Source organism: Heliangelus exortis, chromosome 16 (genome assembly GCF_036169615.1).
Source record: "Heliangelus exortis chromosome 16, bHelExo1.hap1, whole genome shotgun sequence".
NCBI lineage: Eukaryota > Metazoa > Chordata > Aves > Apodiformes > Trochilidae > Heliangelus > Heliangelus exortis.
In genome coordinates, this window is record NC_092437.1 from 3,295,284 (window position 1) to 3,315,705 (window position 20,422).

At 46.2% G+C, this 20,422-nt stretch overlaps 1 protein-coding gene across 1 annotated transcript in view; it reads left to right on the forward strand.

Moving 5' to 3' along the window:
* The window catches only part of KCNQ2 (potassium voltage-gated channel subfamily Q member 2), a 64,920-nt gene extending 47,007 nt beyond the window's left edge, over nucleotides 1–17,913 (forward strand). Inside the window, exons 12-17 of the mRNA XM_071759930.1 lie at nucleotides 6,919–7,142; nucleotides 7,796–7,904; nucleotides 8,437–8,568; nucleotides 11,034–11,141; nucleotides 15,893–16,016; nucleotides 16,569–17,913. Coding sequence (XP_071616031.1) covers nucleotides 6,919–7,142; nucleotides 7,796–7,904; nucleotides 8,437–8,568; nucleotides 11,034–11,141; nucleotides 15,893–16,016; nucleotides 16,569–17,267 — 1,396 coding nt within the window. The 3' untranslated portion in view covers nucleotides 17,268–17,913. The remainder of the gene's footprint in view (nucleotides 1–6,918; nucleotides 7,143–7,795; nucleotides 7,905–8,436; nucleotides 8,569–11,033; nucleotides 11,142–15,892; nucleotides 16,017–16,568) is intronic.
* Nucleotides 17,914–20,422: the final 2,509 nt, after the last annotated feature.

The window sequence follows — 20,422 nt, forward strand, 5'->3', positions numbered from 1 at the left end:
GTACCACGGGAAATGCGTCGCACGGAACTAATCAAAAGCTGCACGGCTCATTCTCCCTCTGCCCTGCTACCACCCGTTCTGATCACTTCTCTGCTTAATAGAGGTACTAGATGAGTAAAAAAAAAAAAAAAAAAAAACCAAAAAACCAAATGGTGAAAGAGCTCCCCGTTGCCCGCTCGGAAATGAGAGGCTTCCTTGTCTGCTAATTGCGCAGGACACGGGAATCAAAGAGACGAGGATGGGGAATTTCCTCCAAGCCAGTGTCTGCTCAGTGTTGAAGGAGGCTGGGAGCTGAAGTTTTAACAAATTCTGGAAATTTTTTTAAAAATTAAGGTTTTTTTTTTTCCCCTTTTTAAAAGACCCCTTCCTCCCTAGTGCTCCATCCTTAAGGTCTAGGAAATTGCAAATTGAACCGCGCTCCCCGGCGACGTCGAGTTAGTAACATGAGAAATTCCAGCTTCCTACTTCTGCTCAATCACCCACCCTTTGGCTCTCTGAACGCTCTAAATTGACCTCTTCTTGTCTCGTGGCCTTTGGAAGCCACACCTTGCCTATCTAGCACCTCTACTACGCAGCTAGAGAAGGACTAATCTCAGCCTGTCCCACCAGGTGGAGGAGATAAGGGGTCCCCTTAGCGTTGGCATTGTGAATGGTTCTGTTTCTGGATCCCATGGGCAAGAGGTAGATAGAGCAGAGGGTGTTGTACCAGCAGGGTTTTCATCTTTTTAAACCGAGCTGATGATCTTGAGGTGGCTTCAGAGCATCCCCACTGATTGTCCCTTAGTGCATCCATCTGATGGCTGTAAGGGGACACAGGTCCTTGATGCATAAACAAACATCTCTACTTCCACGCCTGCACTGGAAGAGTCTTTTCCCCAGCCCCAGACACTGCTTCTCAGCAGGCAAACATCCACTTTCTTGAGTTCCCAAAGCCCAGGGTGTGCATGCTGTGAATGCTGCAGGAGGAGCCAGCAGGCAGGTGGTGGGAAGCCCAGGAGGGGCAGGGCACTGCGTGATGCCGCATGTTTGTGACTTTGGAGTTTTGCATGCTCTCTCTTTTTTGGAGTCCGTTTGAATTCTCAAAATCACCAGTCTCTGTCTCCCTCAGAAAGCCAAAAAAACCGAAGTTTCCAAAGTCTACGTATCTCTGATTTTCTCCATTGATTGTTCCAACTTGTATCTTTCCTTGCTATTTTATTTTTTTTTTTTCCCCCCGCTGGGTCTTTTTATTATCTGTCAGTCGAGAAGTCAGGGCTTGAGGTCTGAGACTTGTGTGTTCCAGAAATTCAGAAGTAGCCTGGTAAATCCCATCTCTGAGTGGGTGTCAAAGAGGAAGGTTTCATAGTGAGTCCTCTGGGGTAGGAAACCCCCTGTGCCTGGATGAATAGCTTGAATCTTTTGAGTTCTGGTGGTATGCTGGCTTTTCTTGGAGTTTATTCTTGAAAGGATGGGTTTAAATATTGGGTGATCATCAGTTGCACAGGCAGTGTTTTGGTACATTTCTAAATGGCAAAGGTTTGGTAAATAGTTTAGCTGAAAAAAAAAAAAATCATCATGCCTTTTGTAGGGTTCCTATGTGCCAGGTGAGGTTGTTTTATCCTTGGAGGTGCAGTGGAAGCAGGAATTCTTCTCCAGAGAATTCTTCTCCAGAGAAAGGCACCTTTCAATTGCTCTGAGTTTAGTTTTGGCAGAGATTAACTCCAGCAATGATGTTTGTGATGCTGTCCTCTCACCTGTCCATGTCAAGTTCTGTTTTCTGGAAAATCAGCCACTCTGATCTTAATGTTTTCCTTGCATGTCTTCCTAGGCATGAATTTTTAATTGGTAGAGCCAGTGTAATTTTTTTTTTTCTTTCTGTTTTCTACTGAGTTCCTTCCCTCTGTGGTCCTCATTTCATCTCCTCCATCTTGAGTCCTGCAAAGGAAAGGGAAAGGGAGGATGAAAAAAAATTATCTCCAGATCTTCTTCTTCCATTGGAGACCCTGAAAAAGAGGGTTACAGACTGGGCTTCTCCCAGCCAAAAAGGAATCTTGAACTTTGGAGTAGCTACGTGAGCACCTCTGTGACCTGCATCCATCCTGACTGTGGTGATGTGACTGTGCTTTAGTGAAGCTCTGTGTTAACCTTAAAGGGACATAAAAATAATTGAAATGTCTTGTTTTTCTGGACTTTGATGCATCTAAGGCTGAGTGCCAAGACCTCCATCTATGATGCTCGTAGGGAAATAACAGTGAATGATGAGGCAGTCGTGAAAAACTCAGTGCAGGTAAATGAATAGAAAAATTCCTTAGGAAGCCACAGTTCCTCAGTGTTCTAAACCAATGATCTCTAGTCTGTACATCCAATAATGCCCACATTTTTCAGGTCTGTCATATTCTGCTTTGTAAGACACTTCCCTGCCATCTCCTGAGAGCCAAAGGCACCACAGAGACCTGACAGCAGGCAGAAATGGCAGGGAAGAGCAGCCCAGTGCAGGAAAGGTGTTTGTGGAGCCCTTGGCTGGTCTGCAGGTCTGGGTGTACAATATTTTTAAAATATTTAGGGATAATGAGCCAGCTGGAATCTGCAATCCAGTTGTTTTGCTGGAATGGGAAAGAGCTGGGCTGGGGAATGGCAAGAGGTTGCTAGAAGATGGGGAGGGTGTGTGTGTGGTGTGCTTGAGAGGGATCAGCATCAGTTTGGGGAAAACACTGATCAGTTTGGGGAAAAAACAGCAATCCAGCTGTTTTGCTTTGCTCCTGAAATGGGAAAGAGCTGGGCTGGGGAATGGCAAGAGGTTGCTAGAAGATGGGTGGGTGTGTGTGTGATGTGTTTGAGAGGGCTCAGCATCAGTTTGGGGAAAAAACTGATGTGTGTTAGGAAGAGCGGGGTTAAGGGTACAAAACATAGGGGTTTTGCTGCAAAACATCAAAGGCCAAGGCTCAGGACAGGGGGTTTGGCTCCAGGGTCCCTTCACCAGGGCACCATGCTCAGGCAAATTGCCATGGGGCTGCAGGGATGGTACAGCTCTGGTCTTTCCCATATCCTGGTATTCCTCCCTGGTTTTAACAACCTGTTCTTGTGTTCCAGGAGTTCAGCACAAACCTGGGATTGAAAACCAGCCTCTTTTCCCAGGAAGAGATGACCTCTTTCTCTGGCTGTAGCTTTTTAGCAGAATGAGCCCTGTAGCTGGTTGGGTGCAGGTGCAGAGCTGGGTCTGATGTTTGCTGCCTGCAAAATGAGAGGAGAAAAGGAAGCAATTGCTCAAGGGTTGTTTAAAATCAATGGCAAGAAGTTACAGGGGATCCTTTCAATTGATCCAAGATGACTGCTAACATAATGAGTCCACAATTTTCTCCAAGTGCTGATTTAGTACTCGGGAGGGCTGGGGAATGAACCTCAAGCTGGAGGCTTTCAAACTGGAGCTCCAATCCCACCAGCATCCTCAGGAGGCTGCTGGCTCCTCATAGAAAAGTTCTCCTGGGTGTTGCTGCTGTGTGCTGGGCTCTTGGACCTCACTGAACCCAACTGCAAAGCTCACTAATGCTGTGAGCATCTTCCTGGCAGCTGGGGGACCAGGGATCTCTCTTTATATTTGTCCACCATGGGCTCTTGTGTTCTGCCTGGCAGGAGAGAAGAAGTCAGGTTGGTTTCTATCCTTTGTTAAACTCAGTTGAAAAGCTCAAAGTTTGGGAAATCTTTCCCAAGGTCAGCCTGGCAATATTATTCTATATTATTTTTTTTTTTTTCTGTCATTGAATGTGTTTTTTATAGATACAAACTGAAAGTGGTTTTGAAGATGCAGGAACCAAAGCACACCCTAGGAGACTCTCACTGCTTCCCATAATCTCTGACTCTGGTTCCAAAGCCACAATTATTTTCTTTCCCTTCCCTTCCCCCTGGCACGAGCAGGGTGCCTGTGCTGTGCTCAGGATGCTCTTACCCATCACCATGGTGTGTCATCAGCTTCATCTCCTGTGCTGGTGTGTGGCTGGATCACTGCTTTTGTCACATCCATGTCACCACCGTGGCCACTTCCCACCCAGCTGAGGCTCCTCTGCCATCTGCTTGAGTGGCATCTCAGGACCACCCCTCTGAGACACCCTGCATCACCCTGCATGGCTTTCTGGTTGGATAAGAACATGATCTTGGATTAGCTGACAACATCTATCTCTCTGTATGTCTTTATTTCTTTTGGACCCTCTTCTGCCAGCTCCTGGAGACCCCAGCATCCTCCTCCTCTGCAGGGATTCTCCTTGCATGTGATTCCAGGTGTCATTCCCAAGGAGAGAATTGCATGGCAGAAAGCAAAATGTGATTAATTGTTCACGTTGTCTCGTGTCATCTCTGTTCAAACAAAGAAATTTTATCAAGTGCTGGGTTTTTTTTTTCACTTGGGAACAAAACCCACCCAGATTTTAATGGTTTATCAGATTTTTAAGTGATTTTTTTTAATAGGCAGAAGTGTTGCACCTTATGCTACCAGGCTTGAAAATCTTTTCTTGTTTTCCTCAATGAGTTCAACGCTTTCTTTTGTGATTTGTGCAATTCTTTGTGGCAGATTTATTGTGGGAATGGAAAAGAGGCCCCAAAGAGAAGGCTCTGCTTGACTCAGGGGTAGGCAAGTGCTTTTGCTGCCAAGAGGGGTGATGGGAGCAATGCACCAGAGGATGAGAAATTGCTTTGAATTCTGACAACTGGTACTGATTCATATTTAAAAATGACCTGGTAGTTCAAAGTATTAGTAGCCCTGAGATGCATTTGATGCCAAGAATATTGTTCTGTAGAACCAACTAAAAAAAAAAAAAATCCAATTGGTCTGTTTGGGATTAAATGTCAAACAGAATTTCAGTCTGGTTTCTAAGCCAAGAAGGAGAGTTGCTTTTGAATATTTGACTCATTCTGTACAATGATGTTGGTAGCATTAGTGATGAGGGCTTACACCCAGAAAGGTATTGAGGTGCCTGCTTGTTCCTGGCTTCCTGGCTGGATTTCTACCTCAGATCTGATTTTCAGCCCTGCTGAACACCTGCAGGTCCCATGGCTTTCAGACAGACCCTGCAGGTGGGCAGCAAGCTGGAAGTGACATCTCCACTCCTCATCTAAATTGAAAAAAAAAAAAAAAAAAAAGCATCATTAATAGGATTAATCCTCCTTTTTCTAACTTGGATCAGGAGCAAGTTTTATTTTCTTTCAGTGTGAAATTGCTGCTCAGCCCCTGGCCTGGGATAACCCTGCTGGGCAGCCCAGGAGCTGCTCCCCCCCTTCCCAGGGTTGTGTGGGGGCAGTGATGCCTCCCAGCACCGTGGGAAATGCAGGCTCAGCACCTTTCCCTCCCTGTCAGCCTTCAGTGTCTCACCATGGAAAGTGACTTTGTAAAAATAGCACCTTCTTACTCAACAAATCTGCTCCCTCTCTGCCTTCCAGTCGCATCTTCTGCCTTTCTGTGCCAAACTTGGCCAGGCTGGGAGGAGGGTGCTGGGGTTTGCTTGGCTTCAAATATCTGCAGTTAAATCCTCCTTGGAGAACCTCGTGCCAGTTTTGAAGGCAACAGAGGATTGTTTGGCTCTGAGTTTTGAGGTGGTGTTGCATAGAGACAGAAAAAAAAACAAAATAAAACCCCAACAAACCCAGGTCTTTGGTTGGTAACCTGGAAATCTGATGTGGAAATCAAAATCCCTGCTGTGTTCTCCCTGGAAATTGAGTCCAAGCCCTGGCAGCAAAGCAAGAAGTGGCTGCTGCAGTGGTACAAAGTACTGGGAATTGCATCTTGGGTTTTACTCTGTTTTGATCTGCCTCTAAATATTATATTTGCATATAAATATTTGCCTTTAAATATCAGCTACTTCTGCAAGTGCCTGGCACTGGTTGTTTTAACCCTTCATCACCAATTGCTGTTCAGAAAATGTCAAATTACATAAATCTGTTTGCAGTTGGGCTTCCCCAGTGCTGTCTCTGTGACGTTTGCCCTTTCATAAAGATCACAAAATGTTTTGGGTTTGCAATTTTCCGGTGAAAATTGATCCTTTTTTTTGGGGGGGAAGCTTTTTTGGGTTACAAACTTCAAGGTTTTAAAAATATCTCAGCGAGATCCTCTCAGTTTCTGGAGGGAGCTTCTTATCAAACTTTTATTGCAAGGTCTGAAAGAAATGGGATTTAATAGAACAGCAATAAAATGGTGCATCTGAAGCTGGGAAATTTTGCTTTGCATGTTTATGATGCCCAGAGCAGATTGCAGGTGGATATTAGCCAGCTTTAGGTTGATTTTTTTTATATAGGTTAGCAAGGATTTGCACATTTGAGTGTTAGCATTTGAGTATTTCCATATATGACTGGTAAAAGGGGAACTCTGGAAGCTCTAAAAAAGGGAAATCATGTTCTAGGAGGGAAAATGGAGGAGCAGAATGAAGGGAAAGGCAGGTGTGAGCACCAGCAGCCAAGTGTTTCCAAGACAGGTAAAAGTTTCAGATAAAAGTGCTTTTTTTATTGGGGTTTTCTTACTAGATGTAGGGTTTTGGAAGGCAGATGTGAAAGAAAAGCTTCCTCCCTTGTGATCGGAGCCGATCAGTGATTTAAGGACTCATGAGCTCATTGTTTATTGTCATTCTGTCCCACCAGCCCTGGCATCCCACGAGGGGCTTCTGTTCAAAGTCCTCATTATTTTCTCTCTCAAGGATCATCCCCATTTCACTCATTCTGGCGGAAAACATTTCTACAGTGCTTTCTTTAAAGACAAAAAAAAAAAAAAAAAAAAAACTGGAAAAATACATATAAAACCAAAACCAAACCCCAAACCCAACAGCAAAATCACATCTCACTGCTGCTGCTTGGAAGTGCTCTTGGTTTCTAATGGCTGGTGGGGAAGGACTGCGTGGTTTCCAGAATGACTCCTCCTGCTGTCTCCTTTTTGTCTTTGTTTCAACGTGTTTCTCTGAACAGTCAGAAGGTCAGTTTGAAAGATCGTGTCTTCTCCAGTCCCCGCGGTGCTGGCACCAAAGGGAAAGGCTCTCCACAGGCTCAGGGCATCCGGAGATCCCCCAGTGCTGATCAGAGCATCGAGGACAGTCCAAGCAAAGTGCCCAAGAGCTGGAGCTTTGGGGACCGCAGCCGAGCCCGCCAAGCTTTCCGCATCAAGGGAGGAGCCTCCAGGCAAAACTCAGAAGGTGAGGGCTTGGGGCATCCTGCCAGACCCCAAATCTGGCCCTAAAATCTTGCCCTTTCCGCCAAAGAAGGGCAGAGCTGCAGGTGATGGTGCTCAGCTAAGTCTCCTTCCCATTTAGCTTGGCTACAGGAGTATAATCATAGAATCCTAGAATGGGCTGGGTTGGAAGGGACCTCAGAGCTCATCAAGTCCAACCCTTGCTCCACTCCCCCCGTGGTTCCCAGCCCATGGCACTGAGTGCCACATCCAGGCTCTTTTGAAATAGCTCCAGGGATGGAGAATCCACCCCTTCCCTGGGCAGCCCATTCCAATGGCTGAGCACCCTCTCCAGAAAGAAATTCTTTCTAATGTCCAACCTAAACCTCCCCTGGCACAGGTAAAGAATCAGGTTCTACTGATTCCCACCATAATCTATTTTTATAGGGCTGGGGAAAGAAGGGTCAGGCATCTACTGATGGATGAGAGCTGCAGTTGGCATTGCTGGGTGTCTCCTTAACATGTCTTGGGAAATGCTCCCACTGGGGTGCTCAGCAGACTCCTCTGGGGCTGCTTCCCCAGGTTCCTCTTGGCCATCTGAGCCCCCATTTCCTTATGGGGCAGCAGGATGGGGAATGATTAACTGCTTGTCTTGCTTCCTCCCTCTCCCAAACCTAGAAGCAAGCCTGCCAGGAGAAGACATTCCTGATGATAACAAAAGCTGCAACTGCGAGTTTGTGACCGAGGATTTGACACCGGGGCTGAAAGTCAGCATCAGGGCAGTGTGGTAAGAAAGGGAGAGGGGGAAAGCAGCCCAGGAAAATAAATAATACGAGAAAAAAAAAAAAAAAAAAGGTTTAAGTCCAAGCAAGAGGTGGCAAATGTTGAAATGTCTGTGCTGCAGGCTGTTTTTCCCCTGGGTGGCCTGCCCTCCTTTGCAGAAAATGCTGCCAGAAAGGGCGATTTTTGCTGAGCACAGGAATAAACAGAGGAAGAGGCAAAATCCCCTGCAGGGCTGCATCCAAACCAGCCTTCCCACCACCTCGAGAGATTTAATGCTGACATTTCTAAAAGCAGAGCAGAGAGGACACTTGTGTAGTCCAAGGGACATCGGGGACCTCACGTTGCAGACGGGGTCAGCCCCCCCCATCCCTTTCCCTTCTCCTCTTGCCGCATCTTCCCCCAAACTCCCAGGGTTGGGATTTCTTCCATTTTTCCTCCCAAAGCAGCAGCTCCCTGCGGTGGTTTTTATCTGCAGCTAAGCAGGTCAGGCTGCAGCTCGGGGGTTTTATTTGGCTTTTCCTCTCCCTCTCCTGCAGCATTATGAGGTTTCTTGTCTCCAAGCGGAAGTTTAAGGAGAGCCTTCGGCCCTACGACGTGATGGATGTCATTGAGCAGTACTCAGCTGGCCACCTGGACATGCTCTCCCGGATTAAAAACCTTCAGGCCAGGCAAGAGACCCCTCTCTTTGCTTCATTGTTTGTTTTTTTTGTTTTACTTTACTCTTATTTGCTCATTGTGGAGGTATTGCCAGGAGGGAGATGCTTTCCATTGCAGGTACAACTTCTTCTTCCTGAGAGCCTCAAGGAGAAAATCTTGATGCTTGTGGCTGGAACCCACCAGGTCCAGGGCAGGGACTGCAGACAGTGGTGTTATGGCCCTAAAACTGCCTTACTGCCCACCCCAGGATATAAAACACACATAAAACATGGCTCATCCTCCTCTAGGCTTTACTCTTGGCAGTTTCTGCCATTCTATCCCATAGGTGAGGCAGGTTTGGATCCTTGTGCTTTTTTCTGGTAGGATAGCAGAGGTTTGGTGCCTCAGTCTTGAGGGGAACGTGGCTGATTTGGGACCTTTTGGGCAGGGATCCAAAATCTGGGTGTCACCCTGCTGCTCTAGGCAGAGGGGCAGTGAGGATGCTGAGTTGGGATAGGGAGGAATCCTTCCTCCAGTTGCCAAAAGTCTGAGGAGGTGGGATGAGGCAAGCTCAGATTCTGGGGGGAGGTGTGTTAGTTTGAACAGGGGAAAAAAGTGTTGAAAAGAGCCAGATGGAACTGAAAAGAACGTTTAAAATTTCATTTTCTGCTATGGTCACCCCAGATAGGTTCAGTCCCCTGAGACAGGGATCTGAGCTAAACTTTTTTGTCTGATTCCTCCCTTATCCCTGATGCCCCACATGGAAAATCAGACCCTGAACCCCCAGCACCCCCCAGCAGTGTTGGCTCAGGAGAAGCAGCCCCAGTTCTGCTGAGCTCAAAGGACACCCAGACTGAAGGCAAGGCTTGGCCTGACCATAGGCTATCTCCAGTCAAAATCATTTACCATTTGGTTATACTTTTGAAGAATTAAAGTATTTGAGCTTCAGTGGCTGTGGCTGCCCAGCTTCTTCTGGAAGCCATAGGAGTTTTCCTTTAATTTCAAACCCATCTTGGTGTAGAGGTGAAAAAAAAAACCAAAAAACTGAAGGTATTGAGTGTGCAAACTAATCTGAACACTAGCCATGAAATAGGGAATTGTCTTAGGTAAAAAACAGGAATCTTCCTTCTCCCATTAAGCTCTCAGAGACCATTTAAACTCTGGTTCTGATGCTCAAGCAGCAGGGGGAACTTTCTCAGCATTACTGCACACTCTGCCTTTCCCATTCCCAGACATGCAGCCAGAAGGTAAATTCTCCCTTGCAAAGGAGACAAAAATATCCTGGAGAATTTCTTCCCTTTGAGGCTCTCGCCCCCACCAAGGGATTGTAAATCCATGATATGGAGCTGAAGCTGGAGGGGGAAGAGAAAGAGGAGGGGATTTATATTTCCTGACCTTAATAGCCTGAAAGGGAAGGGAAGGAGAACCAGGGAAGTCAGGAGGACCAGGAGCTGCTTTAAAAGTTTGCAATGCCTGGATTTGGGATCCAGAGCTACCAAGCAGCATCACTGCTTTCACTGTCCCCACCAAGCAGGAGACCAATGATGGTGAGAGGAGCCTTTGGGGCCATCCATCCTCATAGCCAGATGGACATCAAGAGGTCCCATGGGTGCTCCCTGGCCAGTGCAGCTGCAAAGGAGCACCCTGGAGCCATGGTGTGTGGCTCTGGGGTGGCCACAGCCAATGCTGGGACATGAGCAGTGGGTGCTGGAAGTGCAGAGGATGGGGGACACGTGGTGGAGCCTGGGGAGGTTGTCCTGGGGCACTCAGAGAACAGAAATTTCATTTCCCTTGGGTTGTCCCTGCCAGCTCAGCTCAGCAGAGCCACTTGTGACCTCCCAGAGCCAGGGCTCTGATGGCTTCAAGTGGCTTTTTAACCAATTTCTGGGGTGTTTACATGCACTTTCCTCCTGAATCATTAATGTCTCTCTCCCCCTGTCTGCAATGTGCTCTTTTCAGTGTTGTCTTCACACTGTCTCGTGTCTCATCCTGACACCTTGCCAACCATGGATGTCTCCCATTCATTGAGTTACACAATCCCACAGCTGACTCCAACAGCTCATGCTTTTCTGAACTAGCTGAGGATGTGTTATCTAGCACTGGAACTGAAAGGAGAATAAACGTGTTGGGTTTTTTTTTTTTTCATACCCGACCACCTCAGTGGGAAGTTACTACAAATATACAAATATATTCCAGAGGGTAAAAGCATGTTGCCTGTTCTACCTGGGGTTGGGAGGGGGATCTCCTAATGATGTTTAGTGGTGCAAATCTCCAAATTTTACCCCGGGCTGGGTAAGACTCTGGGGATTTTCCCCACATCCAGGTGGCAGGAGGGCGCCTTCGGTTTCCAGCAGAATATGTGTTCAAATTCTCTCTCTCTCTCTCTCTGTCATTCTGTTTTTCAGTTGGTTCTTTCTGCAACTTTCTTCTGACCTACTTTATGTGTTGCTTCATTATGCATTTTTGCTGGTGTCTTTTTTCTTATTTACTTTGCCAGGATAGATATGATTGTGGGTCCCCCGCCCCCTTCAACTCCCCGGCATAAGAAGTATCCAACCAAAGGACCCATGTATTCTTCCAAAGAGTCTCCCCAGTACTCGCCTAGGTTAGGATTCACCAAAAATGCTGCTTTCTTTGGATTTTTTTTCTTTTCTTTAACTCATTTGCTTAATGTCAAACCCCTTTCATGCCAGTTATACGACGGCATTTATCCCTGAGCAATGCAGCTTGCTAAATCGTGGCACACAAGGGATGCTACTCTGGGTATGCTCTGATTTATTTGTAGTAGTGAATTTTCATACCAGGCAAGCCAAAGGGACAAAAAAAAAATAAAAAAAAAATGTTCATACAATCATCAACAACCATCAGTTTCTCCAGCTGGAGTCATTTCTATTTGCAGTCTTCTTCCAGGTGTTAGAAAGCAAAATGGTTTCTTTTGCTAAATCTTGTCTTTTCTAAGAGTCACTTCAAATGTAAAAGGTGAAATATTTACCCAAAAAGCCAATGCCAATGCATCCATCTGCTTTCCAAATGATGGGACACTCCACACCTGAGTGAAGGGGCCTGGTTGCAGCTCTTGGCACTGTGAAATGAGTTAATTTCAGTGGGCAAAGTAAGAATGAAGTGTTTCACACCTGATGAGCACAGGGCTCTTTTTGGGGTTTTTTTTTAGCTGATGCAACTCTGACCACAGAGGAAAAAAAATGTGTTCAAGTATTATAACCACAGGACTTAGAAAAAAAAAAAATTAGAAAAAAAAATCCTGGTTTTGCAGGGCAAAAGAAGAGCAGGAGTCAAACCCATCCTACAGTCACCAGCAAGATTCTCTCCTTAGATAAAACTCCACCTGAAGCTGATATGAGGAAAGTATTTTCAGTGAATTGCCCATTTTAGGGCATTCTCAGGGCCAGGCAGCAGGGCCATGAGCTGAGCTCTCATTTCATCTTATATTGAGACCACTGAAACCCAGGGCAGGTGAAAATATTTGCCAGAAAATCATTTTCCCTGCACAAATAGTAGGTGATTTTTAAATGCAGTAAGCTTCACCTCAAATATGTATATTTTTTTTTTCCTAAATATACTTGCCCTCCCTGGGATCTAATACATGACAAATCTCTTGATTTTTATTTAAGCTGCTCTGAGTAATCTTCACTAGAGGAATGTCAGCTCACCTTTTCCTACTCAACTAGCTCAAAGATTAAAATAGATATAAGAATTTTCCAGAAGCCCCAAGCTTCTGGTCCATGGCTGTGGTTTGGCTGAAGGTGTTTGCTCCCTGCTGTCCACACAGACAATTTGGATTCAGTTCCCCTCATCAGCTGATTTACCATAGGGGAGGTGCAGCTATAATTTTTTTAGACAAAAGCTACTGATTAAAATGTCTGTAGTGCAAATTTTATTGCCAAATGAGGAGGTAAGTAGCCAGTCCTGTGACATGGATGAAGGGGGTTTGGCTTCAATGCCTGGATTGTGTAACAAAAAAAACAAACAAACAAACAAAAAAAACTTAAAGGAAAAAAGACCAGAATTGAATATATATTCCCAAACACTTCATTTTTATCTCATTTGAGCTGTTTGACCTTTTTGGTGTCTGCTTCTGGCCTGAGGGTGACATATTACACCTCTTTGCATGCACTGTTAGCATGAAGCATAACGAAGCATGAGAAAACCTGCACTGTGGCTGATGCAAGACTTTGCATTTTTTTTTTTTTTTTTTTTTTTTTTTTGTATCATTAGGAAGCAGAAAAGATACCAAAACTCACTCGAAAGAGCAACCCCCTTTCCCTCCCTCCCAATCTAAGCCCCAGCAGAGCCTGTGGAGGACAGGAGGTGGCACAATTTCTCACGCAGCCTTAAAAAAAAAAAAAAAAAAAAAAAATCTCCTGAATCCTCTTCTGCCACCAAGGGAAAAACCCAGGGCTGACTCTTCCAAAGCCTCATCTGATTTCTTTGCTCTGCACATGTGTGTTGGACACAGCCCAGATGAGTGTTGGGAAGGCACGAGGCTTCCCATGGGATGTGCAGCAGAAGTGATTTGGCATCTCAGAAAATCCATGTTGTAGGGACATAGCCCATCCATCCCCTTCTGCTTGCAGACGTGGAATGAGTTTTGTCTTCTTCACCTTTTGGACTTTGCTGCCCCATCTGGACAAAAGCCCAAGCTCTCTTATAATGGTTAAAATGACCTTTTGCTCTTTGTGGTGCTCAGAGAGGCACAGGGGAGTTGGAAGCTTTCTTGTATCAGATGAGGCACAAACTAAATCTCTGTGCTTTGCTGAGGAACATTCTTCCTTGATCTAATTTCTGCCATGGGAAGCAAAGGGTTGGGGAAAAACTGAAACCTTGAGCCTGGTTTCTGCCATCAAGAGGAGCAGGACTTGGTTCACCTTCTCCCCTCTCTGCCCTGAAGTCCACAGCTGCCCATCACAGTGTCCTCTGGGCAGACCCTGCCTCTCTCCAAGGTGAGATCTGGCTCTCTGGTTTCTCAGAGCTGGGGAAGGTGACCACCTCAGGAGTCAGAACTCTGTTTAAATGTAGACATGAAGGGAATGAATCGAGCAGGAATTCTCCTGGAGTATCAATGGTATAGAGGCAAGAGCTCCTGAAGGCTTCTTCGTGTGGTGGGCTCACAGACCTGCTTTGAAACCACATCAGGGTCACCCCTCCAGCCTGAAGGTGATGGAGGAAGTCAGTGCTCTGTGTATTATTGGTGATCACTCCACCTGTGAAGGGCCAGCTGGCTTCTTGTGCTTCACAGGGGGCATGTGAAGTTCATTTATTGCATAGTTCTTGTCTGAAGGACATGAAAGAGAGCACAGCAGCCCTTCCATGATTTCCACAGGTTAGAAATAGGGTTGTACAAGACTCTCTTTTCCTCTCTATGTTCCAATCTGTCCTGCCCTCCCTTCTCTACTCAGCATCTGTTGAAGGACACCTCAGTTCCATCAATGGACCCATTTCAGTCTTAGTGCTGTTGTAGATGGGACACGAGGACAAATCACTCTGTTCTCAGCCTTCTGCAATATTCGGCAGCATTTAGAGTTTGCACCACATGCTCGTGGTTTCACCAGGCTATTTGCTTGTGCAGACAGGGAAGGAGTTCATACAGGGGCTGTACTACACCTTGACTTGTGATTCCAAACCAAGGTAGCCCAAGGTAGCCCAATTTCATACCTCTTTTCTTACATGGTAGCAACCTTGTCTTAGGATTTCCTGTGCTGTCTGTCGTGTCAGTCACTGCAGTTTCCTGTACATGTCAATATTTTGCCTCTCCCATTACAAGAGAGAAATAAGGCACGTGTATTCCTCATGCTTGGAATTGCAGCACTTGGTGCTCCTTGGTACTCCTGTGCTAAGCAAAGGATCAAATATAAATTTTAAACAGGTCAGTCCTCTGTCGCATCCCTGCCCCAGTGAAGCATCTTCTGGGATCCAAGAGCAGCTCCAAAATAATTGTTGGCTCATTTTTTCTGTCTTTGGTATGATGTGCACATCCCCTTCATCTCCTTGAGCCAGACTTTCTGGTGCTGTAAGCTGCTGTTGCTCTAATAGAAGCCAAGGGAACCCCACTGCTCCATCCCCACCAGTATCTGTCCCTTAATGTCCACAACCAACGTGTGCACCAAGTCCCTGTCAAACCCCCAAAAAAGAGATGGCTCTTGTGTTGGAAATCACTTCATGTCTCATTCCTTTCCTTGGTTTTTGTTCTGTTCATTTTCCCCTGTCTGTCTGTGTTCAGCTCCTTCCTTTTCCTCCTCCTGGTGCATGGACCCACACGGCAGAACTGCGTAAGGAGCATTTTGAGTTTTCTGCTCAAGATCCCCCAACTTGGTTTCAGGCAGATGGATTAACCCTTCTTTTCCCCCCCCTGCTGCCCTTCTGTTTGATGCATTATGCAGGAGTAAAGTTTGCCTGGTGTAGAATTAGGTTATGAACTGGTTATTCCAAACCTGAGTTAATCCCCTGACTTTTGAGGGATCCAGAAGTTCCAGAGTTTGCTCTCTAGAAAATTTATAATTTAATGCCTCAAAATTGACTCCAAGCTTCCAAACTGGCTCTGCCTTCCTCCTTCCTCTGCAGACAGAGCTGTGGATCAGCCCAGGGGTTCCTGGCCTGGGAAGGAAGAGTTGCAAATGTGAAAAATGAATAAAAATTGAAAAAAAAATCCTTCTAAGCAGCCTGCCCAGTAGCTTTAGCTTTTGGCTCTTACCACCTTGGAGCCCTGCTAATAGAAACCATCTCACCACAGAGGTGTGAAACACTATGGCATTGAGGTGAAGACAATTTGATGTGGTAACACCAAATTCTACCTGGATGTAATCCCAGGAAAATAATTATCACTCAACCTCTTTGCCTGCCTCGCAGGGCAGGGGGTTTGTGCTTGTGAGGATTCCACTCCACTCATTTGCATCGAGGGAAGTGCTGCAAAGACTGGGGAAAAAAAAAAAAATCCCTCTGACACATCTTAGAGAGAAAATTTGATCTTTCCCCCTCCCCCAAAAAAAAAAAACAAAACCAATTTCAGGGGCCAAATGAGGAGTGAAACGATTTGGAAGCGAGAGAGTGAAAAGAGATTCTTTGCTGTGGGTAAATTTATCCTGCATAATGTGCCAGGTTTGACCCATGTAAACAGAAATGGATAATTTCAAACTAAAAAAAAAAAAAGAAAAAAACCCAAAACCGCTCTGAATTTTGCACTAACACTTCAGTGCCACTGCGTGTCTGTGAGTCATTTGGAGGGTTAGTTGGGAGAGAGGCTGCTGCTTTGTCCCTCCCCACCTCGGAGCCCTCCTCTCCTGCTGCCTCCAACTGACTCCAGGTCCTTTTCCGGGGGTGGGAATTTTCTGATCCTGGTAGAGTTGACCAGATCGTTGGGAGAGGATCTTCCATGACCGACAAGGATCGGACCAAAGGGCCGGCAGAGGGGGAGATGCCTGAAGATCCCAGCATGATGGGCAGGCTTGGAAAAGTTGAGAAACAGGTATATGGGGTCAAGTGGGGAGTCTCACCAGAGGGTCCTGCAAGCATTGTTGGGGGGTGTTTCCTGAATTATTTTTCCCCAGTGGGACATTTCTTCCCCACTTGGAAAAAAAAAAACCAACCACAAGAGCTAAGAATGTTTTGGAAAAGAAACAAAGTGGATGTTTAGTGCTCTCAGTGAAAGGGCACTAAATGTCTTAGAAGCCTAAGTACTCCTTTCCAAAGCCTTGGAGTCTGTGACATAAAGGCTTCTTTTTTTGGTGAGTCTACCAAAAATCTACATTATTTTTGAAAGTGGCACCTTGGTTTTTTTGCCACCACAGCAGACATGTTTGACACGCTGTAGCTGCAGACCTGGAAAATTGTTTTTTTCAGTATAGGATGATTACCTATTTACTAAAAGTTTCAGTTTGGTGTAGGTCAGGGCAGGCTTCACCTCTGAAGCCCAGGCCCACACTTTTTTCTGAGCGGGTTGGAAATTGCTTTTACTCAGGATTTTTATCTTCTTCAGCCAACGTGCAGCGTGTAGCACCGGGCCTGTGGTGTTTTGCAGGTTCAGTCCATGGAGAAGAAGCTGGATTTCCTGGTCAACATTTACATGCAGCGGATGGGCATCCCACCCACGGAGACAGAGGCTTATTTTGGGTCCAAGGAACCAGACCCAGCCCCACCCTACCACAGCCCCGAAGACAGCAGGGAGCACATCGACAAGAACGGCTGCATCATCAAGATCATCAGGTCCACCAGCTCCATGGGGCAGAAAAACTTCTCTGCCCCACCACCCAACGCCTGCCCACCCTCCACCTCCTGCCAGCGGCAGAGCCACGGATCCTCCCCCGTCGGAGACCCCGGATCCTTGGTCAGGATCCCACCTCCCCCTTCCCACGAGCGTTCCTTGTCAGCCTACGGCGGGGGGCACCGGGCCAGCTCGGAATACCTGAGGAATGAAGACATTACAACCAAACCCCACGAGAGTGCCATGAGAGACAGCGACACCTCCATCTCCATCCCCTCCGTCGACCACGAGGAACTGGAGCGCTCGTTCAGCGGCTTCAGCATCTCCCAGTCCAAAGAGAATTTGGACATCCTTAACAACGGTTGCTATGCAGCCGTGGCCAAAATCAGACCCTACATTGCAGAGGGGGAATCAGACACCGATTCTGACCTCTGCACACCCTGCGGTCCTCCCCCCAGGTCGGCCACGGGTGAAGGACCTTTCAGTGACATGGGCTGGGCAGCCCCCAGGCAGTGAAGCCTTCTCAGAGCCACAGAGCCACGTCCCAGTGCTGGCAGCTGCCTGCTTCCAGCTGCCCACGCCTCGAACTTCTCAAGGAGAATGACAGCTAAGGTTTTCCTGCTTCTAGGACACCCTTAGCTGGCGGATATTTTCTTGCAGCTTACTCTTGGGGGGGTAAATGGGCAGGCGTGAGCCTGCGTTTGTGGGAGAGGTCATGGTGGTGAGCAAAATGGAGCAGTGAAGGCCAGATTTCTTTCATACTCTCTTTCTAAGATCATAAGGTGAAATTATTCCGTGGTTCAGGGTAGGGAATTTGATTTTCTTGGGAATCTTCAGAAGCGCAGGGCAGGAATAAATCACCCAGCCAGGGCTTTTGGAGGTCACAGTAATTGGTGGCTGACAAGTGTCCTGTGGGAATTGCCAAGCCATGGCACTGCTGATGACACCTTCAGGTGTTGTGGAGTCATGGAATGAACACGTGTCTGGCTTAGGTTTCAGGCCTTGGGTAATTATGGGGGAGTTGTTACCCTCTGGTTCCTCATTAACTGTCAAGAAGGTGGCATAATTCCAGTATAATACATGGAAACATTGTGGAGGCCCCTGGAGGAGAGGGATGGTGGATGGAATCTTGGTGAGAACAGAAAATGGGGTCTCAAAGTGGGACAGGTTTGGAGACCACTCTGAACCAGAAGGGTTTGGAAATTATCCCATCTTAGAAAAGTGGAAAAAACTTGGAAATCTGAGCTTGAGCAAGGCAACCCAGAGGGCAGAGAAATGAGATGGAGAAGGAGGGCAGGAGACCCCAGGACAGGAATTTAATGCTTTAAACCATGTATTATATTTAATTATCTCTCCTCCCGTTGACAACAGACCTGAAAATGCTTTGGATGCAAAAGTCAACCAAAGGTAAAGCCATGTTTGTGTCCAGCAGTGCTGTTGTGGAGACCCAGCCACCAGGCCAAGGGGCAGGGGAGGAGGATATGCAAGATGCTGTGGTCCCTGCTTTGCTGCAGGTTAAGTGCTGGGCTCCATCCTTCTGAAGCCATGTTGGTCAGAGCAGGCACTTTTCTTACAGTTTGCATTGTGCCTGAACACTTTTGCACACTCTACACCCTGGGAAAATCTTCCCTTTCTTCTGCCCTTCCAAGAATCTCACACCCACGTTCTTGGGGCATCTCAGTTTTGCTTGGATCCCTCAAGCTGAGCTCAGATGTGCTTCTAAACGGTTCTTCGGGGTCTTTCAGAAGCCTCTTGCCCACAGATTGTGTCAATCCAAGTCCACCCTTTTTCATTTTTAAAGTATTTTCTCTTGGAAAGATCATTGTGCCCTTAGCAGGAACCTCAGCAGCCCGTCCAGCTGGGGGAAGGGATGGGGAAAAGTGATGCTCAAAGTTTTCTTTGGGACCAAAAGAGAGTCACAAAGTGATTTTTTTTCATGGATAGCTTGGTTTGGTTTTGTTGGGGTGGATCAAGAAGTGTGTTTGGGATCCATCTCCAGGCCTGGGATGCCAGGGCTGGATGCTCTGAACCCCCCCATGCATCCACAGCCCAGATCCCATCTCTGTATCCTGCTGGGATTTCAAACCCTGTCTCTCCACATTTTCCCCCTGTTGTATCAAGAACCTGCAAAGGACATTTAGGGGACAACTTTATTTCTCTGTGGCCTTTGAGAGGTTGAACATGGACTTGCTTGGGGCAAAAGGAGAATTACAGCTGCCTTCTCTCCTCCTATTTGCTTGAGCAGAGACAGTGACCAGGGGAGACCCAGGACTATTTTGACCTTAGGGGAGATGTGGGTGCAGTCTCAGAGCTTGTGGACAGGAGATAAACCCATCCTTTTACTACTGCTCCAACATGTGAACAGACTTCACATGGGACTGAGGAGTGGGGAAAAGCTCTGCAGAACTTTTCCTGCCATTTTTCACCAGTCAGGAGGGGAAAACCTTTTCCTTAGAGGGAACCTGAGCTTCCAGCCACACTAATTCCTTTCTTTCCCGTTTGAACCATTTTTTTTTTTTTTTTTGTTGCCTCCTGCAATTTTCCCCTCTCTCCTTATACTCCCAGCATCTTTTTGGCTTCTCTGTGGGAAGCCCAGTGATGCCCTTGCCTTCCATACTGAGAAATCTTTTGAATGCCAAATGGCTGCAAGTTGTGCAGTGTGGTACAAAAGGAGATAAAGGAGATGCCTCCTGGTGGAGGAGGAGATGGCAGGAGGTCCCAAATCATACCTGAGGTTTTTTAGTGACCACAAGAATGGAAATTGGGTGAGACAAAAGACTGCATTGCTCCAGCCAGCTGCTCACTGCAAATTTGGTCCAGGGCAGAGATGATAAATATTTATCATCTGTTTATTTGCAATTTTTTTTTTGAGGTCTAATGGAAATTTGGCACAGAGGGGTATGACGTAAAGGCAGGAACTTGATGAGATGGGGTCGTGTGGCCCTATTGCAGCACAGGTACATGACTGGTTTTTGATAGCAGAGACAAAATGAAAAGGACTTTAAGGCACCTGTAAGGCACAGGAAAAATTCTGTTTGCCCTTATCAAGTCACTACACCAGAGCTTATAAAGACTTCTGACTTGTAGCTTTAAAAGGTGTTGGATTTGTCCCACAATAGCTGATAACAGAAAATTGTTTGAAACATATGCAGCACAGATGGTATCTTGCTGCTACCAATTTCACATGAAAATTTTTTCAAAAGGTGTAAGAAATATTCCACTTTATCCCTGGCATTATTTCTAAGCAATTCTGACACGTGCCTCCATCCACAGCCATTCCATAAGTTGTCACCTCTCATTCATCCAGGAAAAAAGGTTTGACCTGAATTTTGGGTTAATTTGTATGAGAATTAACTCCAAATAATACTCCTGAAGTAATTTATGTCTGCATGAATGAGAACAGAGCTGGCTTGTTGCTTATTGATGTAAATAATTTCATTCCTTTCCTAAATCACAGTCCAATAGTCCCTGCAAACTTTTCACTTTCAATCCCCCAGTTCTCCTGTGCTGGTGGAAGTCTCCCACAAGAAGTCTTAACCTCTAAATTAAAAATTTCAAATTTAAAAATAAAAATTAAAATAAATAGGTTTGTTTTGCTAAGAAGGCTGTCCCAAAGTCTTAACCTCTAAATTAAAAATTTAAAATTTAAAAATAAAAATTAAAATAAATAG